The 20,032-nt window shown below is 44.5% G+C and overlaps 1 protein-coding gene across 3 annotated transcripts in view; it reads right to left on the bottom strand.

The window, feature by feature from the left end:
- Window positions 1-20,032, bottom strand: part of TTC3 (tetratricopeptide repeat domain 3) — an 82,663-nt gene that overhangs the window by 12,135 nt on the left and 50,496 nt on the right. For all 3 annotated transcript variants that reach the window (XM_081327117.1, XM_081327118.1, XM_081327119.1), the window contains 7 exons: window positions 14,318-14,383; window positions 13,301-13,450; window positions 12,198-12,337; window positions 9,291-9,359; window positions 4,196-4,292; window positions 2,647-2,747; window positions 1,576-1,663 (listed from right to left, as the gene is read on the bottom strand). In XM_081327117.1, the coding sequence (XP_081183243.1) occupies window positions 1,576-1,663; window positions 2,647-2,747; window positions 4,196-4,292; window positions 9,291-9,359; window positions 12,198-12,337; window positions 13,301-13,450; window positions 14,318-14,383 (711 nt within the window). The remainder of the gene's footprint in view (window positions 1-1,575; window positions 1,664-2,646; window positions 2,748-4,195; window positions 4,293-9,290; window positions 9,360-12,197; window positions 12,338-13,300; window positions 13,451-14,317; window positions 14,384-20,032) is intronic.

Raw genomic sequence — 20,032 nt, 5'->3', positions numbered from 1 at the left:
ATTGACTGATGGTGAGTTTGTCAGTGCCAATGGTGTTCAAATGATGCTCCAGTTGTTTTGGGATTTCACCCAAAGTGCCTTACTTCCAAAGTTTTATGTAGTCACACATATTATAGTAACAAATCTGCCCAACATTGTAAAATAGTAAAACCAACAAACAAAACCCCCAAACCAAAAATAAAATTGACAAAAACTCCATCGCATCCCAAGGCAGCACTATCCCATGCACTTGTGCATGATGATGCTGTACCTTAGCGTCGTCCTACTTCAATGACTGCTGAAAAAGCCAGCTTGTCAAGACCCTCTGGAAGGCAAGGAGAGGGGGAGCCTGCCAGATCTCTGAAGAAGGCTTTTTCAAGCAGGGAGAGGTACAGTGAAGGCCTGCTTCCTAGGTCCCACTAGATGACAACATTTAAGAGGGGGCATGGAGCAAACCCACTCTTTCTGACCTAGTGGGCCAGGCAGATACCCTCAGGCAGAGGAAGTTGTGTAAGTAGCTGGACCGATGCCCTCTAAGGCCTTAAATGTGATAACCAACACTCAGAAAAAAACCAGATGCCATTGCAGCTTGTGCAGCAATGGTGTGATGTGGGCAAAACACGGAGCACCCATAACTGTGGCGTTACTGCCACATTCTGGACTGGTTGTGTTTTGTGGGTGGTCTTCAGTGGTAGTCTCGTGTAGAGTGCAATACAATAATCCAACCAGGAATTGATCAAGCACGAATGACTATGAGTCAGGCCTCCTAGACACAATTGTCACACAAAATTGGTCTGTGCAATACTCCCTTGCCCCAGCCATGGCTGCCCCTTCTCTTCAAGCAGGAATGTGAGTCCAGGAAGACCTCAAAATTGTGTACCAGCTCTGTCTCAGTTACTGCAGCCCTGGCAAGAATCTAAGTCTATCTGAACCAGGAGGACGGAAAACCCAGAGTTACTCCATCTTGCATGGGTTAAGCTGAAGCCAATTTCCCCCCATCCAAATCCTTATTCCCTTCGGGAACTGAATAGGTACTGGGCTAGTTAGTGTCACTTAGTTGGCCAGGGGTAGAGATATACAACTGAGTATCATCAGCATAAGATACCGCACCACATGCCAGCAAAAGACCTCATCCAGCTGTCTCATGTAGATGAAACCCACACCATTATTAAAATGTATATATTGTTAATAAAAAAGCGATACAGTATTAAGTAATTTTTGCAAGGAGTAAGTTTACACATATTAAGTATGACTGCGCAGGTACCTGTGAGCAGGATGACAAATACAGAAGCCAAACTACATAGCTTCCAGTTATATCTGAACCAGGTTTATTGGCTTTCAGAAACTCTTCATATTTAATCATGATTCAAGCAAGTATAATAGGCCACTTTCTTGAAGCCCCTGTTTCTGTGTTTGAAGAGGATGCTACAATGACTTGTGATTCCTGGCTTATTTTCCCATTTGTGCAAATGAAGGGGTGAAGAAACTACATAAATATAGAGAGCTTGTTTATAACCCAGTTTTCTTCAGATAGGATGCTTAACTATGGCACTACCAATACCCAATGATCAATAAAAAGTATCACAAGAGACGTACCTCTATTTTTTTCTTTTCTTCTCCAATATTGGAAATAAATAACTCCAAAGAATCAATCTGTAATTTTGACTGGGGCATTGCAGAATGACTGAAAATGATATAATTTATGTAATTTGATCATGTAATTAATTTGATATTAATCAATCCATTTATAAAACTTATATCCTAATTTTTCATAATTATAAATGATTCTAACCATGAGATGACAATTAAGTCATTCAAGCTGTATAAGTAGTTGCTTAAAATATTAAATTTTGATATTATTTCTACAAGCATTCTTTCCCAAATCAAGTTTCTGTTGTTGAAACATAAAAAGTAGATGCTCACATTATTTGAAAAGCAAGACTTTTGGAAAGAAAAAAGAGAATCAAGGCTTTGTATAGTTAAGTTTAGAACAAAATAACAGAGCCTGACCTAAGCAGAAAAAGAGAAAATTCTGAATTACTTGAGTCAAACAAAGAAGAAAAAGCAATGCAAAACCCTAAAATCACATGGCTTTGGCCTTCCAAGCATCAAAATGAGTTGCAACAGCTGATGGATTTCAGAAAAAAAAATGGCCAATGCAATTTGCTAACAAATATTTTATCAATTGGCATTCTCATTTCAGAGTAATAATTATGATAGCACTATGACTTGCTGCCATAGTCCAAGTTCAATGAAGCAAATTATGCATATACATGGTTCACTTAACACATTTTTTCTATGTTGCAACTACAACAACATGAAATTTTAGTAAGAGCTATGGAGAAGAATTAGAATCTAATGATAAAAGCTAATAGTGAGCAAAGTCATCAATAGCAGAGTTTCATCCCTTTTCAGACCACGGATCTTGTTAGTAAAAATCAAATTTCCAGGGACCCTAATCAAGAAGCAAGACTCTGATGTTAGAAAATCAGTTGCATTCAGATTAAAGTGATTTTTCTCTGTTACTCTCTCACAGAGCCCTATTAAGTTCTCATGGATTCCTAATATGCCATGGATATGGTTCCAAAACTCTGGCCTATATTGCCATTCAGTATCTTTCACAATAACCACATATGCAACAGAATATTTGTATATTGAAAACAATACCTGGTCATGAATTTTAGATATTTAAGATTGCCTTTGGCATTTGTTGATTTTCTGCATAATTTATATAGTTCTTTCTCTTTACAGTTTTCAAGTACTGAGACCTGAAATAAAATCAATGTAAATCTAAGCATCAAGCTGGAGGAAACAGTATATCACATTAACTCTGTAGAAAACAACTAATCACCAACACTTAGGACACTATTCATTTTCATTACTGCAAATTGTAATCTTAAAAATATAACAGTGTATTTTAAAAATTAACATAGAGGTAGCAACAAACTAAAAATTAGAAGTTTACACTAAAGCTGTATGTGTGCTCTAAAACTTACTCTAAATTATAACACTGTGATGCAAACAAAGGAGGAGTGGCCAGTTTGCCTCTTGCAGCTTTAGCTTGTTGAATTCTGACTACCAAATTTCAGTAGCAAAACAGATTAATTTTTAGGTGGATGATTATAGTCATTTTCTATTATTTTAAAAACTGGAATTGTAGTTGTTTGCTCCCCCTCCCCTTAAAGCAACAAAAATATTTTAAAAATGGTCTTGAAAACAGGCCAATTCATTCCATTTAATTAGTATTTATCAGGGAGCATGGTAGATGTTGATTTGCCCATATGTAATTATCAATTCTCCATTATTTCCCACTCTTAAGTCAGTGCTGATGGTTGCAGTGGAAGCCAGTTCACAAAATATACAATAACGACTTGTCTCAAAGCTCAAAAGCACTGCATCAAGTAATATATCATAGTAATAGAGAGAGGAGGAAGAAAAGTGGTAACTTTAAACCTCAACATTTTGTGAGTTATTGCAAGTCTGTTGCAGAAACCTGTAATAAAGTTTCTGTATCTGCCAGTTAGTCTAACTCTGAAAAGGAGAAGGACTTCATGGGGAGGAGTGAGAACTGCATAAATAATGAGAAAAATGGTGTGTGTTTTTCGCTGAAAATGAGAGGAGAATTCTGAACTGGGGGAGGTTGCCCACAAAGAAGAAAAGGTACCAGGAGTCACAAAAAGCCTAAAATGGAGAAAGTATCTGATGATGCAAAAATGGAAATGGAGGACACCTCTTCCTGCAACAGAGGTTCAGCAGAAAGAAAGGAGAGATACACAGGATCCTTCCAAATTTATGGGAGAGGGGGAATGGAAGGGGGAAGGGAGAGTTATGAGGTTAAAACAGGGAACCAGTAGCTCCTGGCCAAAGATGCCATTATGGAAACATACAATAACTGCTGGGCTTCAAGACCAACTAGCACTGGGTCAACTATCGATTGATTTGGGAGGAAAGGGGAGGAAGTCACAAGTTTAAACCCAAAGGTTATAAAAGTCATTTACACTTTTTCATTGGCAACAGACAACTCTTATATATGACTTCCTTTTTACCTACAATAAAGATTTTAGTTGGCTAAATAAAGCCATGAAAAATCATGAGATACATGATTCGCTGATGAATCCTAGTGGATGGAGTATTACTTCAAGTATGTAACTTTCAGACAAATGTGATAAAATATTAAGATAATCAACAGTTTGTGGGAATCAGCAATATGCTTTACCTCGGCTGCTATTGCTCTTTTAACACATTCTTGCTGATAATCCTGGGTCTTCTTTATAAGTTCCTCCATTTTTACTTTTTCACATTCAAACCTATTACTGTAAAGTAAAGTTAGACTATTAACATATGCTCGGAACTCTATGTGCCTGCATATCTGCAAAACAAAAATTAAGTGAGCACACAATCTATATACTGGTAAAACTCTTGCACCAGTAAACTTTAACTAGGCAAAACTGTGAATCACAGGGTAAATGTTTTTCAGTCAAAGTACCTCAAATGGCCCCTTCATGGATTACTGCCTTGTCGTGGCGAAGGGGCTTGCGTAATTCAATGAAGCTATGAGCTATGCTGTGCAGGGCCACCCAAGACGGACAGGTCATAGCAGAGAGTTCTGACAAAACGTGATCCACTGGAGAAGGAAATGGCAACCCACTCCAGTATCTTTGCCATGAAAACCCCATGGACAGTACCAAAAGGCAAACGGGAAAGATTGAGGGCAAGAGAAGAAGAAGGGGACGACAGAGAATGAGGTGGCTGGATGGAGTCACTGAAGCAGTAGGCGTGACCCTAAATGGACTCCAGAAGATGGTAGAGGACAGGAAGGCCTGGAGGAACATTGTCCATGGGGTGGCGATGGGTCGGACACGACTTCGCAACTAACAACAACAACAACCTCAAATGGGCCAACTAACAAAATCAGTACCCACGGCTCCCAGGAACTGGAAATGTAGCAAATTTTATAGAACATTTTATGACATAAAAATTACCAAAAATCATTTTATGGCATAATACAAAATGTCATAAAACATTCCATGGTCAACTCCTAATGTTTGACTATACTGTTTAACATCAGCTACTTTCAAGTATCTTTGCCATGAAAACCCTATGGACAGTACCAAAAGGCAAAACGATATGACGCTGGAAGATGAGCCCCTCAGGTTGGAAGGCGTCCAATATGCTACTGGGGAAGAGCAGAGGGCTAGTACTAGTAGCGCCAGAAAGAATGAAGCGACTGGGCCAAAGCCGAAAGGACGCTCAGCTGTGGATGTGTCTGGTGGTGAAAGGAAAGTCCGATGCTGTAAAGATTTTTTCTCCATAGGAACCTGGAATGTAAGATCCATGAAACAAGGAAAGCTGGACGTGGTCAAACAAGAGATGACAAGACTGAACATCGACATCTTAGGTATCAGCGAACTAAAATGGACAGGAATGGGTGAATTTAATTCAGATGACCATCAGGTATACTACTGCGGGCAAGAATCCCTCAGAAGAAATGGAGTAGCCTTCATAGTCAATAAAAGAGTAGGAAAAGCAATACTGGGATACAATCCTCAAAATGACAGAATGATCTCAGTTCGAATCCAAGGCAAACCATTCAATATCACAGTAGTCCAAGTCTATGCCCCAACCACCAGTGCTGAAGAGGATGAAATTGACCGGTTCTATGAAGCCCTACAGCACCTTATAGAACTAACACCAAAAAATGATGTCCTTATCATCATGGGGGATTGGAATGCTAAAGTAGGAAGCCAAAAGATAACTGGAATAACAGGCAAGTTTGGCCTTGGAGTACAAAATGAAGCAGGGCACAGGCTGATAGAATTTTGTCAAGAGAATATGATGGTCATAGCAAACACTCTTTTCCAACAACCCAAGAGACGGCTCTACACATGGACATCACCAGACGGTCAACACAGAAATCAGATTGACTATATGCTCTGCAGCCAAAGATGGAGAAGCTCTATACAGTCGGTAAAAACAAGACCAGGAGCTGACTGTGGCTCAGACCATGAGCTTCTCCTTGCAAAGTTTAGGCTTAAACTGAAGAAAGTAGGGAAAAGCACTAGGCCACTCAGGTATGAATTAAATCATATCCCTGTTGAATATACAGTAGAGGTGACAAATAGATTTAAGGAATTAGATCTGATAGACAGAGTGCCTGAAGAACTATGGACAGAGGTTCGCGACATTGTACAACAGGTAGCAACCAAAACCATCCCAAAGAAAAAGAAATGCAAGAAAGCAAAATGGCTGTCTGAGGAAGCTTTGCAAATAGCTGAGGAAAGGAGGGAAGCAAAAGGCAAGGGAGAAAAAGAAAGATACGCCCAATTGAATGCAGAATTCCAGAGAATAGCTAGAAGAGATAAGAATGCCTTCTTAAATGAACAGTGCAAAGAAATAGAAGAAAACAATAGAATAGGGAGGACCAGAGATCTTTTCAAGAAAATTGGAGAGATGAAGGGAACGTTTAATGCAAAAATGGGCATGATAAAGGACCAAAATGGCAGGGACCTAACAGAGGCAGAAGAGATTAAGAAGAGGTGGCAAAATTACACAGAAGAACTATACAAGAATGAGCTTAACGTCCCTGATAATCACAATGAGGTGGTCACTGACCTCGAGCCAGACATCCTAGAATGTGAAGTGAAGTGGGCCTTAGAAAAGCTGAGCAACAACAAAGCTAGTGGAGGTGACAGTATTCCAGCTGAGCTATTCAAAATCTTAAAAGACAATGCAGTAAAAGTGCTACACTCAATTTGCCAGCAAATTTGGAAAACTCAACAGTGGCCACAGGATTGGAAAAGATCAGTTTACATTCCAATTCCAAAAAAAGGCAATGCCAAAGAATGTTCAAACTATCGCACCATTGCACTCATTTCTCATGCTAGCAAAGTCATGCTTAAAATCCTACAAGCTAGACTTCAGCAGTATGTGGATCGAGAACTACCAGAAGTACAGGCAGGATTTCGAAGAGGCAGAGGAACTAGAGATCAAATTGCCAACATACGCTGGATCATGGAGAAAGCTAGAGAGTTCCAGAAAAACATCTACTTCTGCTTCATTGACTATGCTAAAGCCTTTGATTGTGTGGATCATAACAAACTGTGGCAAGTTCTTAAAGAGATGGGAGTACCAGACCATCTTATTTGTCTCTTGAGAAACCTATATGCGGGTCAAGAAGCAACAGTGAGAACTGGACACGGAACCACTGATTGGTTCAAAATTGGGAAAGGAGTTCGGCAAGGCTGTATACTGTCGCCCTGCCTATTTAACTTATATGCAGAGCACATCATGAGAAAGGCAGGGCTAGATGAATCAAAAGTTGGAATTAAGATTGCCGGAAGAAATATCAACAACCTAAGATACGCAGATAATACCACTCTAATGGCAGAAAGTGAAGAAGAACTAAAGAGCCTCTTGTTGCAGGTGAAGAAGGAGAGTGCAAAACTTGGGTTGAAACTTAACATTAAGAAAACCAAGATCATGGCATCTGGCCCTCTCAATTCCTGGCAAATAGATGGGGAAGAAATGGAGGTAGTGACAGATTTTATTTTCCTGGGCTCCAAGATCACTGCAGATGGGGACTGTAGCCAAGAAATTAAAAGACGCTTGCTCCTGGGGAGGAAAGCCATGGCAAATCTAGACAGCACACTAAAAAGCAGAGACATCACCCTGTCAACAAAAGTGCGTATAGTCAAGGCTATGGTCTTCCCAGTTGCAATGTATGGCTGTGAAAGTTGGACCATAAGAAAGGCTGAGCGCCAAAGAATTGAGGCCTTTGAACTATGGTGCTGGAGAAGACTCCTGCGAGTCCCTTGGACTGCAAGGCGATCAAACTGGTCAGTCCTAGAGGAGATCAATCCTGACTGCTCTTTAGAAGGCCAGATCCTGAAGCTAAAACTCAAATACTTTGGCCACCTAATGAGAAGGAAGGACTCACTGGAGAAGAGCCTAATGCTGGGAAAGATCGAGGGCAATAGAAGAAGGGGACGACAGAGAATGAGGTGGCTGGATGGAGTCACTGAAGCAGTAGGTGTGAGCTTAAATGGACTCCAGAAGGTGGTAGAGGACAGGAAGGCCTGGAGGAATGTTGTCCATAGGGTCGCGATGGGTCGGACACGACTTCGCAGCTAACAACAACAAGATACGCAGATGATACCACTCTAATGTCAGAAAGTGAAGAAGAACTAAAGAGCCTCTTGTTGCGGGTGAAGAAGGAGAGTGCAAAACTTGGGTTGAAACTTAACATTAAGAAAACCAAGATCATGGCATCTGGCCCTCTCAATTCCTGGCAAATAGATGGGGAAGAAATGGAGGTAGTGACAGATTTTGTTTTCCTGGGCTCCAAGATCACTGCAGATGGGGACTGTAGCCAAGAAATTAAAAGACGCTTGCTCCTTGGGAGGAAAGCCATGGCAAATCTAGACAGCACACTAAAAAGCAGAGACATCACCCTGTCAACAAAAGTGCGTATAGTCAAGGCTATGGTCTTCCCAGTTGCAATGCATGGCAGTGAAAGCTGGACCATAAGAAAGGCTGAGCGCCAAAGAATTGAAGCCTTTGAACTATGGTGCTGGAGAAGACTCCTGCGAGTCCCTTGGACTGCAAGGCGATCAAACCGGTCAGTCCTAGAGGAGATCAATCCTGACTGCTCTTTAGAAGGCCAGATCCTGAAGCTAAAACTCAAATACTTTGGCCACCTAATGAGAAGGAAGGACTCACTGGAGAAGAGCCTAATGCTGGGAAAGATCGAGGGCAATAGAAGAAGGGGACGACAGAGAATGAGGTGGCTGGATGGAGTCACTGAAGCAGTAGGCGTGAGCTTAAATGGACTCCAGAAGATGGTAGAAGACAGGAAGGCCTGGAGGAATGTTGTCCATAGGGTCGCGATGAGTCGGACACGACTTCGCAGCTAACAACAACAACAAAAACTTTCAAGGCAGATGTAGAGCAGGAGATTTCAACAGGGGTCTCCCAAGACTCATGAGAAGAGGGGAAACAGCATAAGCCAATATTGTATGTGGAAAGAGGAATGATCCAATGGGGTCACAGGTTGTTTAGTTACTTATAAGTAGCAACAAATAATTTTAGTTTAATTAATTAATTAAGCACAGCATATATGTTCAACTTGATTTATAAAGTGCCTTTTTCACTGTTAATCTTTGGCAATATTACAGTTTCTTCTTTATGGTCTTACAACTGCGTTTTCCAGAAATTAATTTCTGAATATTAACAGACAGTATACATTTGCCAAACAGATCAAACAATTTGTGAAATATCTAATTAAAGATTAAGCAAAGCAAATTTATGCCTACCTTATCTCCAGAAATTCATCCAAATATGCTTTGTACTGTTTATCCTTCTCGTCAATATTTTTCATATATCTGTTTTATTACATAGAACTTTTACAAACAAGCAATATCATAGTATATAGCTACTGGATACAATGTTTCTTAACTATATTACAATATTCAGAATTTTTCCTTTTCTGTCAACATTTAACATTAGGTAACCAGATTATGCCATAAGCCATATAAGAAAATGTTCGGGTCAGAACTGAATCATACACAGAGTAATATTCAACAATATGAATTATGTATGATAGCTAGCACTTTTCAGAGACAGATCAATATATCTAAAAGGAAATCATTCAGCCTATTTTTGACAATATCATGAACCATGTCAGTATATACTAACATTAATAAAACAAATAAAACAATTTATCCAATTGTTCTATAGGTTGAATGGCAGGTAGAATTACTAGCACAACGAACATTTGTAGGATAAAAAATATGAAGAAACAAGGAGCTTTTTGCAAGTTTTCATTATTTTGCATGATAGAACGTTGAAAATGTCTTAATACAGGGAGTGCAGAATTATTAGGCAAATGAGTATTTTGACCACATCATCCTCTTTATGCATGTTGTCTTACTCCAAGCTGTATAGGCTCGAAAGCCTACTACCAATTAAGCATATTAGGTGATGTGCATCTCTGTAATGAGAAGGGGTGTGGTCTAATGACATCAACACCCTGTATCAGGTGTGCATAATTATTAGGCAACTTCCTTTCCTTTGGCAAAATGGGTCAAAAGAAGGACTTGACAGGCTCAGAAAAGTCAAAAATAGTGAGATATCTTGCAGAGGGATGCAGCACTCTTAAAATTGCAAAGCTTCTGAAGCGTGATCATCGAACAATCAAGCGTTTCATTCAAAATAGTCAACAGGGTCGCAAGAAGCGTGTGGAGAAACCAAGGCGCAAAATAACTGCCCATGAACTGAGAAAAGTCAAGCGTGCAGCTGCCAAGATGCCACTTGCCACCAGTTTGGCCATATTTCAGAGCTGCAACATCACTGGAGTGCCCAAAAGCACAAGGTGTGCAATACTCAGAGACATGGCCAAGGTAAGAAAGGCTGAAAGACGACCACCACTGAACAAGACACACAAGCTGAAACGTCAAGACTGGGCCAAGAAATATCTCAAGACTGATTTTTCTAAGGTTTTATGGACTGATGAAATGAGAGTGAGTCTTGATGGGCCAGATGGATGGGCCCGTGGCTGGATTGGTAAAGGGCAGAGAGCTCCAGTCCGACTCAGACGCCAGCAAGGTGGAGGTGGAGTACTGGTTTGGGCTGGTATCATCAAAGATGAGCTTGTGGGGCCTTTTTGGGTTGAGGATGGAGTCAAGCTCAACTCCCAGTCCTACTGCCAGTTTCTGGAAGACACCTTCTTCAAGCAGTGGTACAGGAAGAAGTCTGCATCCTTCAAGAAAAACATGATTTTCATGCAGGACAATGCTCCATCACACGCGTCCAAGTACTCCACAGCGTGGCTGGCAAGAAAGGGTATAAAAGAAGGAAATCTAATGACATGGCCTCCTTGTTCACCTGATCTGAACCCCATTGAGAACCTGTGGTCCATCATCAAATGTGAGATTTACAAGGAGGGAAAACAGTACACCTCTCTGAACAGTGTCTGGGAGGCTGTGGTTGCTGCTGCACGCAATGTTGATGGTGAACAGATCAAAACACTGACAGAATCCATGGATGGCAGGCTTTTGAGTGTCCTTGCAAAGAAAGGTGGCTATATTGGTCACTGATTTGTTTTTGTTATGTTTTTGAATGTCAGAAATGTATATTTGTGAATGTTGAGATGTTATATTGGTTTCACTGGTAAAAATAAATAATTGAAATGGGTATATATTTGTTTTTTGTTAAGTTGCCTAATAATTATGCACAGTAATAGTCACCTGCACACACAGATATCCCCCTAAAATAGCTATAACTAAAAACAAACTAAAAACTACTTCCAAAAATATTCAGCTTTGATATTAATGAGTTTTTTGGGTTCATTGAGAACATGGTTGTTGTTCAATAATAAAATTAATCCTCAAAAATACAACTTGCCTAATAATTCTGCACTCCCTGTATTTATTCAGCTAGAATACTATACCATTAAAGTGGATTGAGAATCAATTTTAGTATAATGCTTAACGTGCTTGCCTAGAAACTAGGAGAGAGTGAGTTCTAGACCTCCCTTATGCATGAAAATTGGCTGGAGAACTTTGGGTCAGTCACTCATCTCTCAAGGTTATTGTTGTGGGAAAACCAGGCAGCAGGAGTATTAGGAATGTTTGTGCCTTGAGTTGAGCAAAAAAGTATGTATGCATGTGTGTACATGTAAAGGATAAAAGTCTAATCATAATAATGATGATGATGATGTCATCTGAAGTAAGGTTTTGAATGGGATTGTTTTTCTCTGAGGTTGAATATGCACCATTTATTTTTTTTGTGCAACCCCTTGCAATACGGGTAGTCCTCAGAGTTATGACCTCTCAGTCATTGAGTGTTCAAATTTATGACAAAGTTGAACAAGGGGAACTTACAATATATCCTCAGCCATCATAGGGAGCTGCAGCCATGTGATCAGGATTTCTAACATTCCCTGCCACGTTTCCACAAGCAACATCAATGGGGAAGCCGGCAGGAAGTCTCAGTCCAATGAGGTCTTCATTTAATCATCCAAGTGGTCCTCCCTTTAACACTAGTAACTAGGACTGGTGGAATTGCCATCACTGACTGAAGTGGTCATGTGATGTTCTGCCATTGTAACCCAAGAACCACCTATATTCAGAAACAAACTAAAATCTGCAAAAATATGTATATCTGAAGTCCATACAATCTCTCACCATCTAAATATATTTTGATTTTCAGAATTGACTTACGTTTCATTGGTTTCTACTAGCTTTCTGACTTTATTTTTTGCTGCTTTTAATCCTTCTTGGTTTTCTTTTTTTTCTTGTTGCCATTTTTTAAAGTTCACTTCTGCATCTTGATGAAACCAATCCAATTCTCTCTTGCTGAGCTGTAAAAAATTATATATTTATTTAACCCCCACGCAACTTAACAGAATGCTTTCTTGAAACAAAAAAAACCCCTAAAAATAGTGTTTAGGAATTATTTGGATTTTTTTTTTAAAAAAAGTGATATGTAAAATTATTAATGTACATCTGAAAAGAAAATATTGCTTAAGCTAGGTACTGTACCTAAAGTTTCTATTACCCTGAAAATGGAATAATTAAGTTTTTATATATTTTCCTTATGCAGCAAAGTGAGTAAAAACAGTCACTTTGCTTGCATAGCAAAAGTATACAAAAACTTAAATATTCGATTTTCAGGGTAATAGAAACTTTAAGTAAAAGGTAAAGGTTCCCCCGCACATGCGTGCTAGTCGTTTCCAACTCTAGGGGGCGGTGCTCATCTCTGTTTCAAAGCCGAAGAGCCAGCGCTTGTCCGAGGACGTCTCCGTGGTCATGTGGCCGGCATGACTAGATGCCAAAGGCGCACGGAACGCTGTTACCTTCCCACCGTAGTGGTCCCTATTTTTCTACTTGCATTTTTACGTGCTTTCGAACTGCTAGGTTGGCAGAAGCTGGGACAAGTAACAGGCACTCACTCTGTTATGCGGCACTCGGGATTCGACCCGCCAAACTGCTGACCTTCTGATCGACAAGCTCAGCGTCCTAACCCACTGAGCCACTGCGTCCCTAAACTTTAAGTACACAGTACCTAGCTTAAGCAATATTTTCTTTTCAGATGTACATTAATAATTTAATGTAATAATCTTCCACGTTGCAGTGAAAAAGGCTTTGAAATAATCTCATTTCAAATACAGCTTGAATTATAATGGCAAAGTTTTTTTCAGCAAAAGATAAAAAAATCAAGTAGCTGGCCATATAACTGTATAAACAATAATAGTGGCAACCATGATGATGGCCATATTTCCTTCCCTTTATATGTATAATTAGTAATGATGAAAAATAATTACCTTATTTCCTTCAATAAGTAGTGATAACTCCTCCTCTAAAATACTGGTGTCTTTGGAACTTCGACATTTAAGTTGTTCATACTTTTCAATTGCTTCTTTAAGTTGTTTTTGTAGTACATGATGTTCTTTCTCCATACGTAACATATCTCCCTGCAAAATATGTTACATTCTATATTCCTACAATGCTTCAACCAGTTTGCATAACCATAAAAACAGCAATAACTAATTTTAAATTATTAATGCTGCCTTAGATAAAAATTAAACATTCTTTTATCTACAAATTTCCATTTAAAAATGTTAAAAGAAGTACACATTTTTGACACAAGCATCTGATTCCCTCTCCCAAGATAAAACAGGAACTTAAATAGCAGATCAGCAGTTAGTGTGATCTTACATATTGTACATATTTCTCTAAATCAGAAAGTCAACCAAATAAATATTGGCAATTTGAGTTTTAACTGAGCTCAGATTGAGCTGACTGTTGAGTGAAGCAGTCATTAGGACGGACTTCATGTGACTGCCCATAGGACTGCTTGGCTCAATTACTTCAATCCTGGCACTCTAATTTCTGAACTCCATAGAGGGATGTCAGCTTTCTGCATGCAGAAGAGAACTCCTGGAATGGAGGTCAAATTATCATGATCTGAGCTCCATTTCTCTACCCTTCTGAAGGAATTCAGCATCCCCTGGCAAGTAGCTCTTTCAGCCACCCTTCAGAGACAAGAGGGAATCTTCTCTGCTGGCTCCATTAACTTTCTAGGGAAGCCAGAAGAGAAAACTGCAAATGTCAATTGCATGATTGCAGGGCACTTGGCAACCCAGCTGAAAGGGCCAACAGCACCCAGATTGTGATTATATAACTCCATAGGTGGGGGAGTGTAACATTTTACACCAGCCAGTAATGATTTCTGAGGCCTTCGTAACTTCGAATGGTTGTTAACAATTGGTCGTAAGCCAAGGATTACTGCTAACCTCAACCTCCCTGGACACACTCTGAACATCTGATAGTTTACTTACTTGTTGGCTTTCATAAGGATGAAGAGGTAAAGTATTAACTCCAGCATCTGTTAGTTCCTGATCCACCTACAATGCAAAGGCCCCAAAATACTTTCAACAGAGCATATATATCAGAACTCTAAGGTACGATAGACAACATAAAGACAAAAAAAATGTGACAAGGAAAATAGTTCTGATATTTACAAAGAAAAAGAAGCTATTAAGGAGTTGACAAATTACCAAAACACAATAATCCAGAAAGATGTCACTTGGCTTTACAAGTAGTCCTCATTCTCAAAAGTGGGAAACAATGGGAAAAACACACCCTCATCAGATATTGAGGATAGTGTTGTGACTCAGGGCCAGCCGGTGGGTCCGACAGCCGGGTCCGATGTATCGGAGGACTCAGATGTGGGGGAGGAGGGAAACGAACCGGCTGATGATGATTTGGAGGCTTTGCAGAGTCCTCAGCCGGGGACCTCTTCTCAGCTGTGTGAGCCCGAGAGTGCGGAGGATGATGACCCACAGCTGGCCCTGTTCAAGGACGCCCGACGTAGGAGGCAGACGAGCAGGGACAAACAAAGAAAGACTATGGGACTCCTCGGGAGGAGGCACAGGGAGACCACGCCCTGAGCTCTCTATAAAAGAAGTGTCTGGGGAGGGGCTAGTTGCTGAAAGCAACTTTTTCGTTTGAGAAGTCAAGCTCTTGTGTTTTGTTATCTGCGTCATTAAACCTTGGCAGAAGCCTTTTAGCCTTGGACGCTTTCCAGACTCGTCTCTTAATTAGGGGTTGGGAGAAGAGGGCTGGTTCAGAACAGTTTGCTTTCAGCCACTCACCCCTTAATACTACGATGGAGCAGCTTCTTGCCGAGAATGCCCAGCTCAACCAGCAACTCACCTTGCTGGCCACTCAGGTGGCACAACTGCAGGCTCAGGTACATGCTGCCCCCCCCACCCAGGAGGAAATGTCAGTTAGCTATGCCGGATAAGTTTGCTGGTAAACCAGAACTGTTTCCTGCCTTCCTGGGACAATGCCAGCTTTATATCAGCGTGAGAGCAGCTGATTTCCCCACTGACCGTGATAAGGTGGGATTCGTGTTGAGCCTTCTGTCGGGAGATGCAGCTCGTTGGGGCACGCCTCTGTTGGCACAGCCTAGCCCTTTGTTGGATAACTTTGGGGGGTTTTGTGACCATATGCGCCTCATGTACGAGGACCCGATTAAGGCGCAGACCGCCACCCGACGTCTGAAAGCTTTGAGGCAGGGTCAGCGCCCCCTACAGGCCTATATCAGCGATTTCCGGCTGCTTAGCCAGGATTCCGCCTGGAATGAGGCTGCGCTCGTGGATGCCTTTCAGGATGGCTTGTCAGAGGAGATGTTGGATGAGCTGGCCCGCGTGGACATTCCCTCAGATCTGAATGGGCTGATCCATCTTTGTCTGCGGATCGATGCCCGGCTGCAGCAGCGTAAGAGTCGCCGTGCCACCCCACAGACCCCTGCCGCCCCTGTTGTGCGTGAGCCCCCAGTCCAGAGGGAGGAGCCAATGGAGCTGGGTGCCGCCAGGTCCCGTCTATCGGTGACGGAAATGGACAGACGACGATCGGAGGGGTTGTGTTTTTACTGTGGGGACCCTGGACATTTGGCTGCTTCTTGCCCAAAGAAGCGTCAGCGGGCGTCAGTGACCAAGCCAGCTCCGAGAAAGTCCCCTGCTTTGCTATCGGGAAACGGTCCGAGCCCGATCTAGACGGTGTGAAAGATCGGGCGACCCACAACGATCACGCCGAGCGACGCCGTTCCGACGGTGCCTGTGAACCTCCACGGCATTTGATTTTGGAGGCACGACTGATCCTTCCTGGCATGCCAGAGGGGATTCCGGTCCATGCCTTAATTGACTCTGGGGCTACCACTAACTTTATGGATTCAGCCTTTGTGGCCAAATGGGCTGTTCCCCAGTGTCCGGTGGATCCGCCCATGCTTGTGGAGACCATCGATGGTCGAGTGCTCCTGTCCGGGCCTATCACGGCCGCCACGCAACCCGTGTGTATGGCCATCAGTACCCATGTGGAGGCCATTCAGTTTTACGTCACTTCGGATCTGCACTTCCCCGTGGTCTTGGGACTGGCGTGGCTCCGGGCGCATGATCCACAGATCTATTGGTCTCAGAACTTGGTCACCTTCCCAAGTTTGCAGTGCGTGGACCACACCCGCCATATCTGTGCCGGCCAGGTGGAGGGTTCCTCAGGGGTTTCCTTGCCTCCCGTACTGTCCGACTTTGCTGACGTGTTCAGCGAGTCAGAGGCGGACCAATTACCCCCGCACAGGCCCTACGACTGCTCCATTGACCTAGTCCCTGATGCGCCTCTCCCAGTGGGGCGTTTGTACTCCATGTCGGAGCCCGAGTTGGCCGCATTGCGGGACTTCCTGACAAAGAACTTGGCTCGTGGATTCATCCGGCCCTCGTCCTCGCCAGTGTCTGCGCCCGTGCTCTTCGTCAAAAAGAAGTCGGGCGAGTTACGGCTTTGCTGTGACTACCGGAAACTCAACGCTATCACGGTGCGTAACCGCTACCCGCTGCCCCTCATCCCCGAGCTCTTGGACCGACTCCGGGAGGCTAAGATCTTCACGAAACTGGACCTGCGTGGAGCTTACAACCTCGTCAGGGTTCGGCCGGGTGATGAGTGGAAGACAGCGTTTGGTACTCGCTATGGACATTTCGAGTACACGGTGATGCCGTTTGGCCTGACCAACGCCCCCGCTGTGTTTCAGCATTTTATGAACGACATCTTTCGGGATCTGTTGGACCAGTTTGTTGTGATTTACCTGGACGACATCCTGATTTACTCCCCGTCGCGTGAAGCGCATCATCAGCATCTCCGTCAGGTCCTGCAGCGCCTCCGGAAACATCGGCTGTTTGCCAAGTTGGAGAAGTGCCAGTTCTACCAGGTGACCATTGATTTCTTGGGCCACCGCATTTCTCCCGAGGGCATCGCCATGGATCCAAGTAAAGTTGAGTCGTTGCAGAGTTGGCAACCCCCGCGTCGCGTGAAGGATGTTCAGCGACTTCTTGGATTTGCCAACTACTATCGGACATTCATCCCTGGCTTTGCTGCCTTGACAGCCCCCCTCACCCGGCTCCTGCAGAAGAAGACTCGGTTCCAGTGGAACGCCCCCGAACAACAGGCGTTCCAAGCTTTGAAGGACGCCTTCATGAAGGAGCCCATCTTGAAGCATCCTGACCCGCAACGGCCGTTTGTCGTGGAGGCGGACGCCTCCGACATTGCCATTGGGGCCGTGTTACTCCAGGCAGCGACGCCCAACGGTACCCTTTTCCCTTGCGCGTATCACTCTCGGAAATTGAATCCCTCGGAGCGCAACTATACCATCTGGGAGAAGGAGCTGCTGGCCATCAAGGCGGCGTTCGAGGCTTGGAGGCATCATCTGGAGGGGGCGCGGCATCAAATCGAGGTCCGGACGGACCACAAGAATCTGGAAAGTCTGCAGACCGTTCGGAATTTGAACCAACGCCAGATCCGGTGGTCCCTCTTCTTTGCGAGGTTTGACTTTCGGGTGCGGTACATACCAAGCGGGCACAACCAGAGAGCGGATGCTCTGTCCAGGAAGCCCGAGTACACCCGAGTGGAAGACAAGCTTCCGCCCAGGACAGTGATCCCCGTCGAGTCTTTCGCTGCGGTGCGGGAGCCGGTGGATATACGGGCTCGGATCCGGGAGGCGCAGCAGCAGGAGGCGTGGGTGGCTCAGCGGAAGGAAGAGGTGGGGCCAGATTCGCCTTGGTCGGTCACGGATGGACTCCTGTATTATCGTGACCGGCTCTATGTTCCAGGAGGGCCACTCAGGGGACTCGTCCTCAGCCAATGTCATGATAACCCGGCTGCGGGGCATTTTGGCCTGTTCAAGACTCTGAACCTGGTCTCCCGTACTTTCTGGTGGCCCCGAGTCCGACACGATGTCCAGTCTTATGTCACCTCCTGCGTCCCATGCAGGCAGGCCAAGTCAGCGACAGGGGCCCCGCCTGGTTTACTGCAGCCTTTGCCAACGCCCAAGAGACCCTGGGGGGCTGTGTCCATGGACTTTCTGACGGATCTACCCCCATCCTCCGGCTTCACGACAGTGTTTGTGGTGGTGGACATGTTGACCAAGATGGCGCACTTCATCCCCTGTCGCGGCTTACCGTCAGCTCGCGCCACTAGTCGCATGTTCATCCAACAGGTGTTCCGGCTGCACGGCCTTCCCGACAGGGTCGTCTCCGATAGGGGGGCCCAGTTTACAGCCCGCTTCTGGCAGGAGTTGATGCGGGCGTTGGACATTAAGGTTTGCCTCTCGTCCGCGCATCATCCTCAGACCGACGGGGGTACCGAGAAGGTCATCGGCATCTTAGAGCAGTATCTGCGCTGCTATGTTAACCTGCAGCAGGACAACTGGGTGGACTATTTGGCCATAGCCGAGTTTGCCTTTAATAACTCGCAACACACCTCCACGCAGATGACACCGTTCTTGGCCAACGTGGGTTATCACCCCAGGTTCTTCCCTCTTTCTCCCGTGGACTCACCGGAGCCGGCAGCGAACGAATTCATGGCGGAGTTACAGGCGATCCATCGGTTGGTGCGACGGCAGCTGGAGAAGGCCAAGGCCGACTACAAGAGGTTCGCCGATCGGTCGAGAAGGGATACGCCTCCACTATCGGTGGGGGATCGGGTCTGGCTGTCCACCAGGAACCTACCATCCACTCGGCCGGCGAGGAAGCTGGACCACCGTTACCTTGGACCGTTCCCAGTCGAGGCCGTCATCAACCCGGTCGCCTATCGTTTAACTCTGCCACGTTCCCTGCGCGTGCACCCCGTCTTCCATCGGTCCTTGTTGGTCCCCGAACAACCGGCCTGTCCACTTCGCCAAGCGGAACCTCCCCCATCAGGAACTCGTGATGGAGGCAGCACCCCCGAGTACGAGGTCGCCAGCATCAGGGATTCCCGCTGGCTGAAAGGTCGCTTCCAGTACCTGATCGAGTGGAAAGGGTACGGGCCGGAGGACTTCACATGGGAAGACGCGACCGCCGTTCATGCCCCTGCGTTGGTGACTGCTTTTCACGAACAGTTCCCATCCCGACCGCATCCGGATCGGCAGACCCGAGGGAAGGGCCCTGCGGTGCGGGATAGTGTTGTGACTCAGGGCCAGCCGGTGGGTCCGACAGCCGGGTCCGATGTATCGGAGGACTCAGATGTGGGGGAGGAGGGAAACGAACCGGCTGATGATGATTTGGAGGCTTTGCAGAGTCCTCAGCCGGGGACCTCTTCTCAGCTGTGTGAGCCCGAGAGTGCGGAGGATGATGACCCACAGCTGGCCCTGTTCAAGGACGCCCGACGTAGGAGGCAGACGAGCAGGGACAAACAAAGAAAGACTATGGGACTCCTCGGGAGGAGGCACAGGGAGACCACGCCCTGAGCTCTCTATAAAAGAAGTGTTTGGGGAGGGGCTAGTTGCTGAAAGCAACTTTTTCGTTTGAGAAGTCAAGCTCTTGTGTTTTGTTATCTGCGTCATTAAACCTTGGCAGAAGCCTTTTAGCCTTGGACGCTTTCCAGACTCGTCTCTTAATTAGGGGTTGGGAGAAGAGGGCTGGTTCAGAACAGATAGTAGAAAGACACTGGGAGGTATGGGCTGAGCTGATAAGCTATAACTGAATTCCAGTGTGTTGGCCATGGTTAAGGCAGTTAAGGAAAATCAG

The sequence above is a fragment of the Vipera berus genome, assembly GCF_964194415.1.
Source record: "Vipera berus genome assembly, chromosome: 4".
Taxonomy (NCBI): domain Eukaryota; kingdom Metazoa; phylum Chordata; class Lepidosauria; order Squamata; family Viperidae; genus Vipera; species Vipera berus.
The sequence above is the reverse complement of the archived record's forward strand: the minus strand, read 5'-3'. Positions and strand labels throughout refer to the sequence as shown.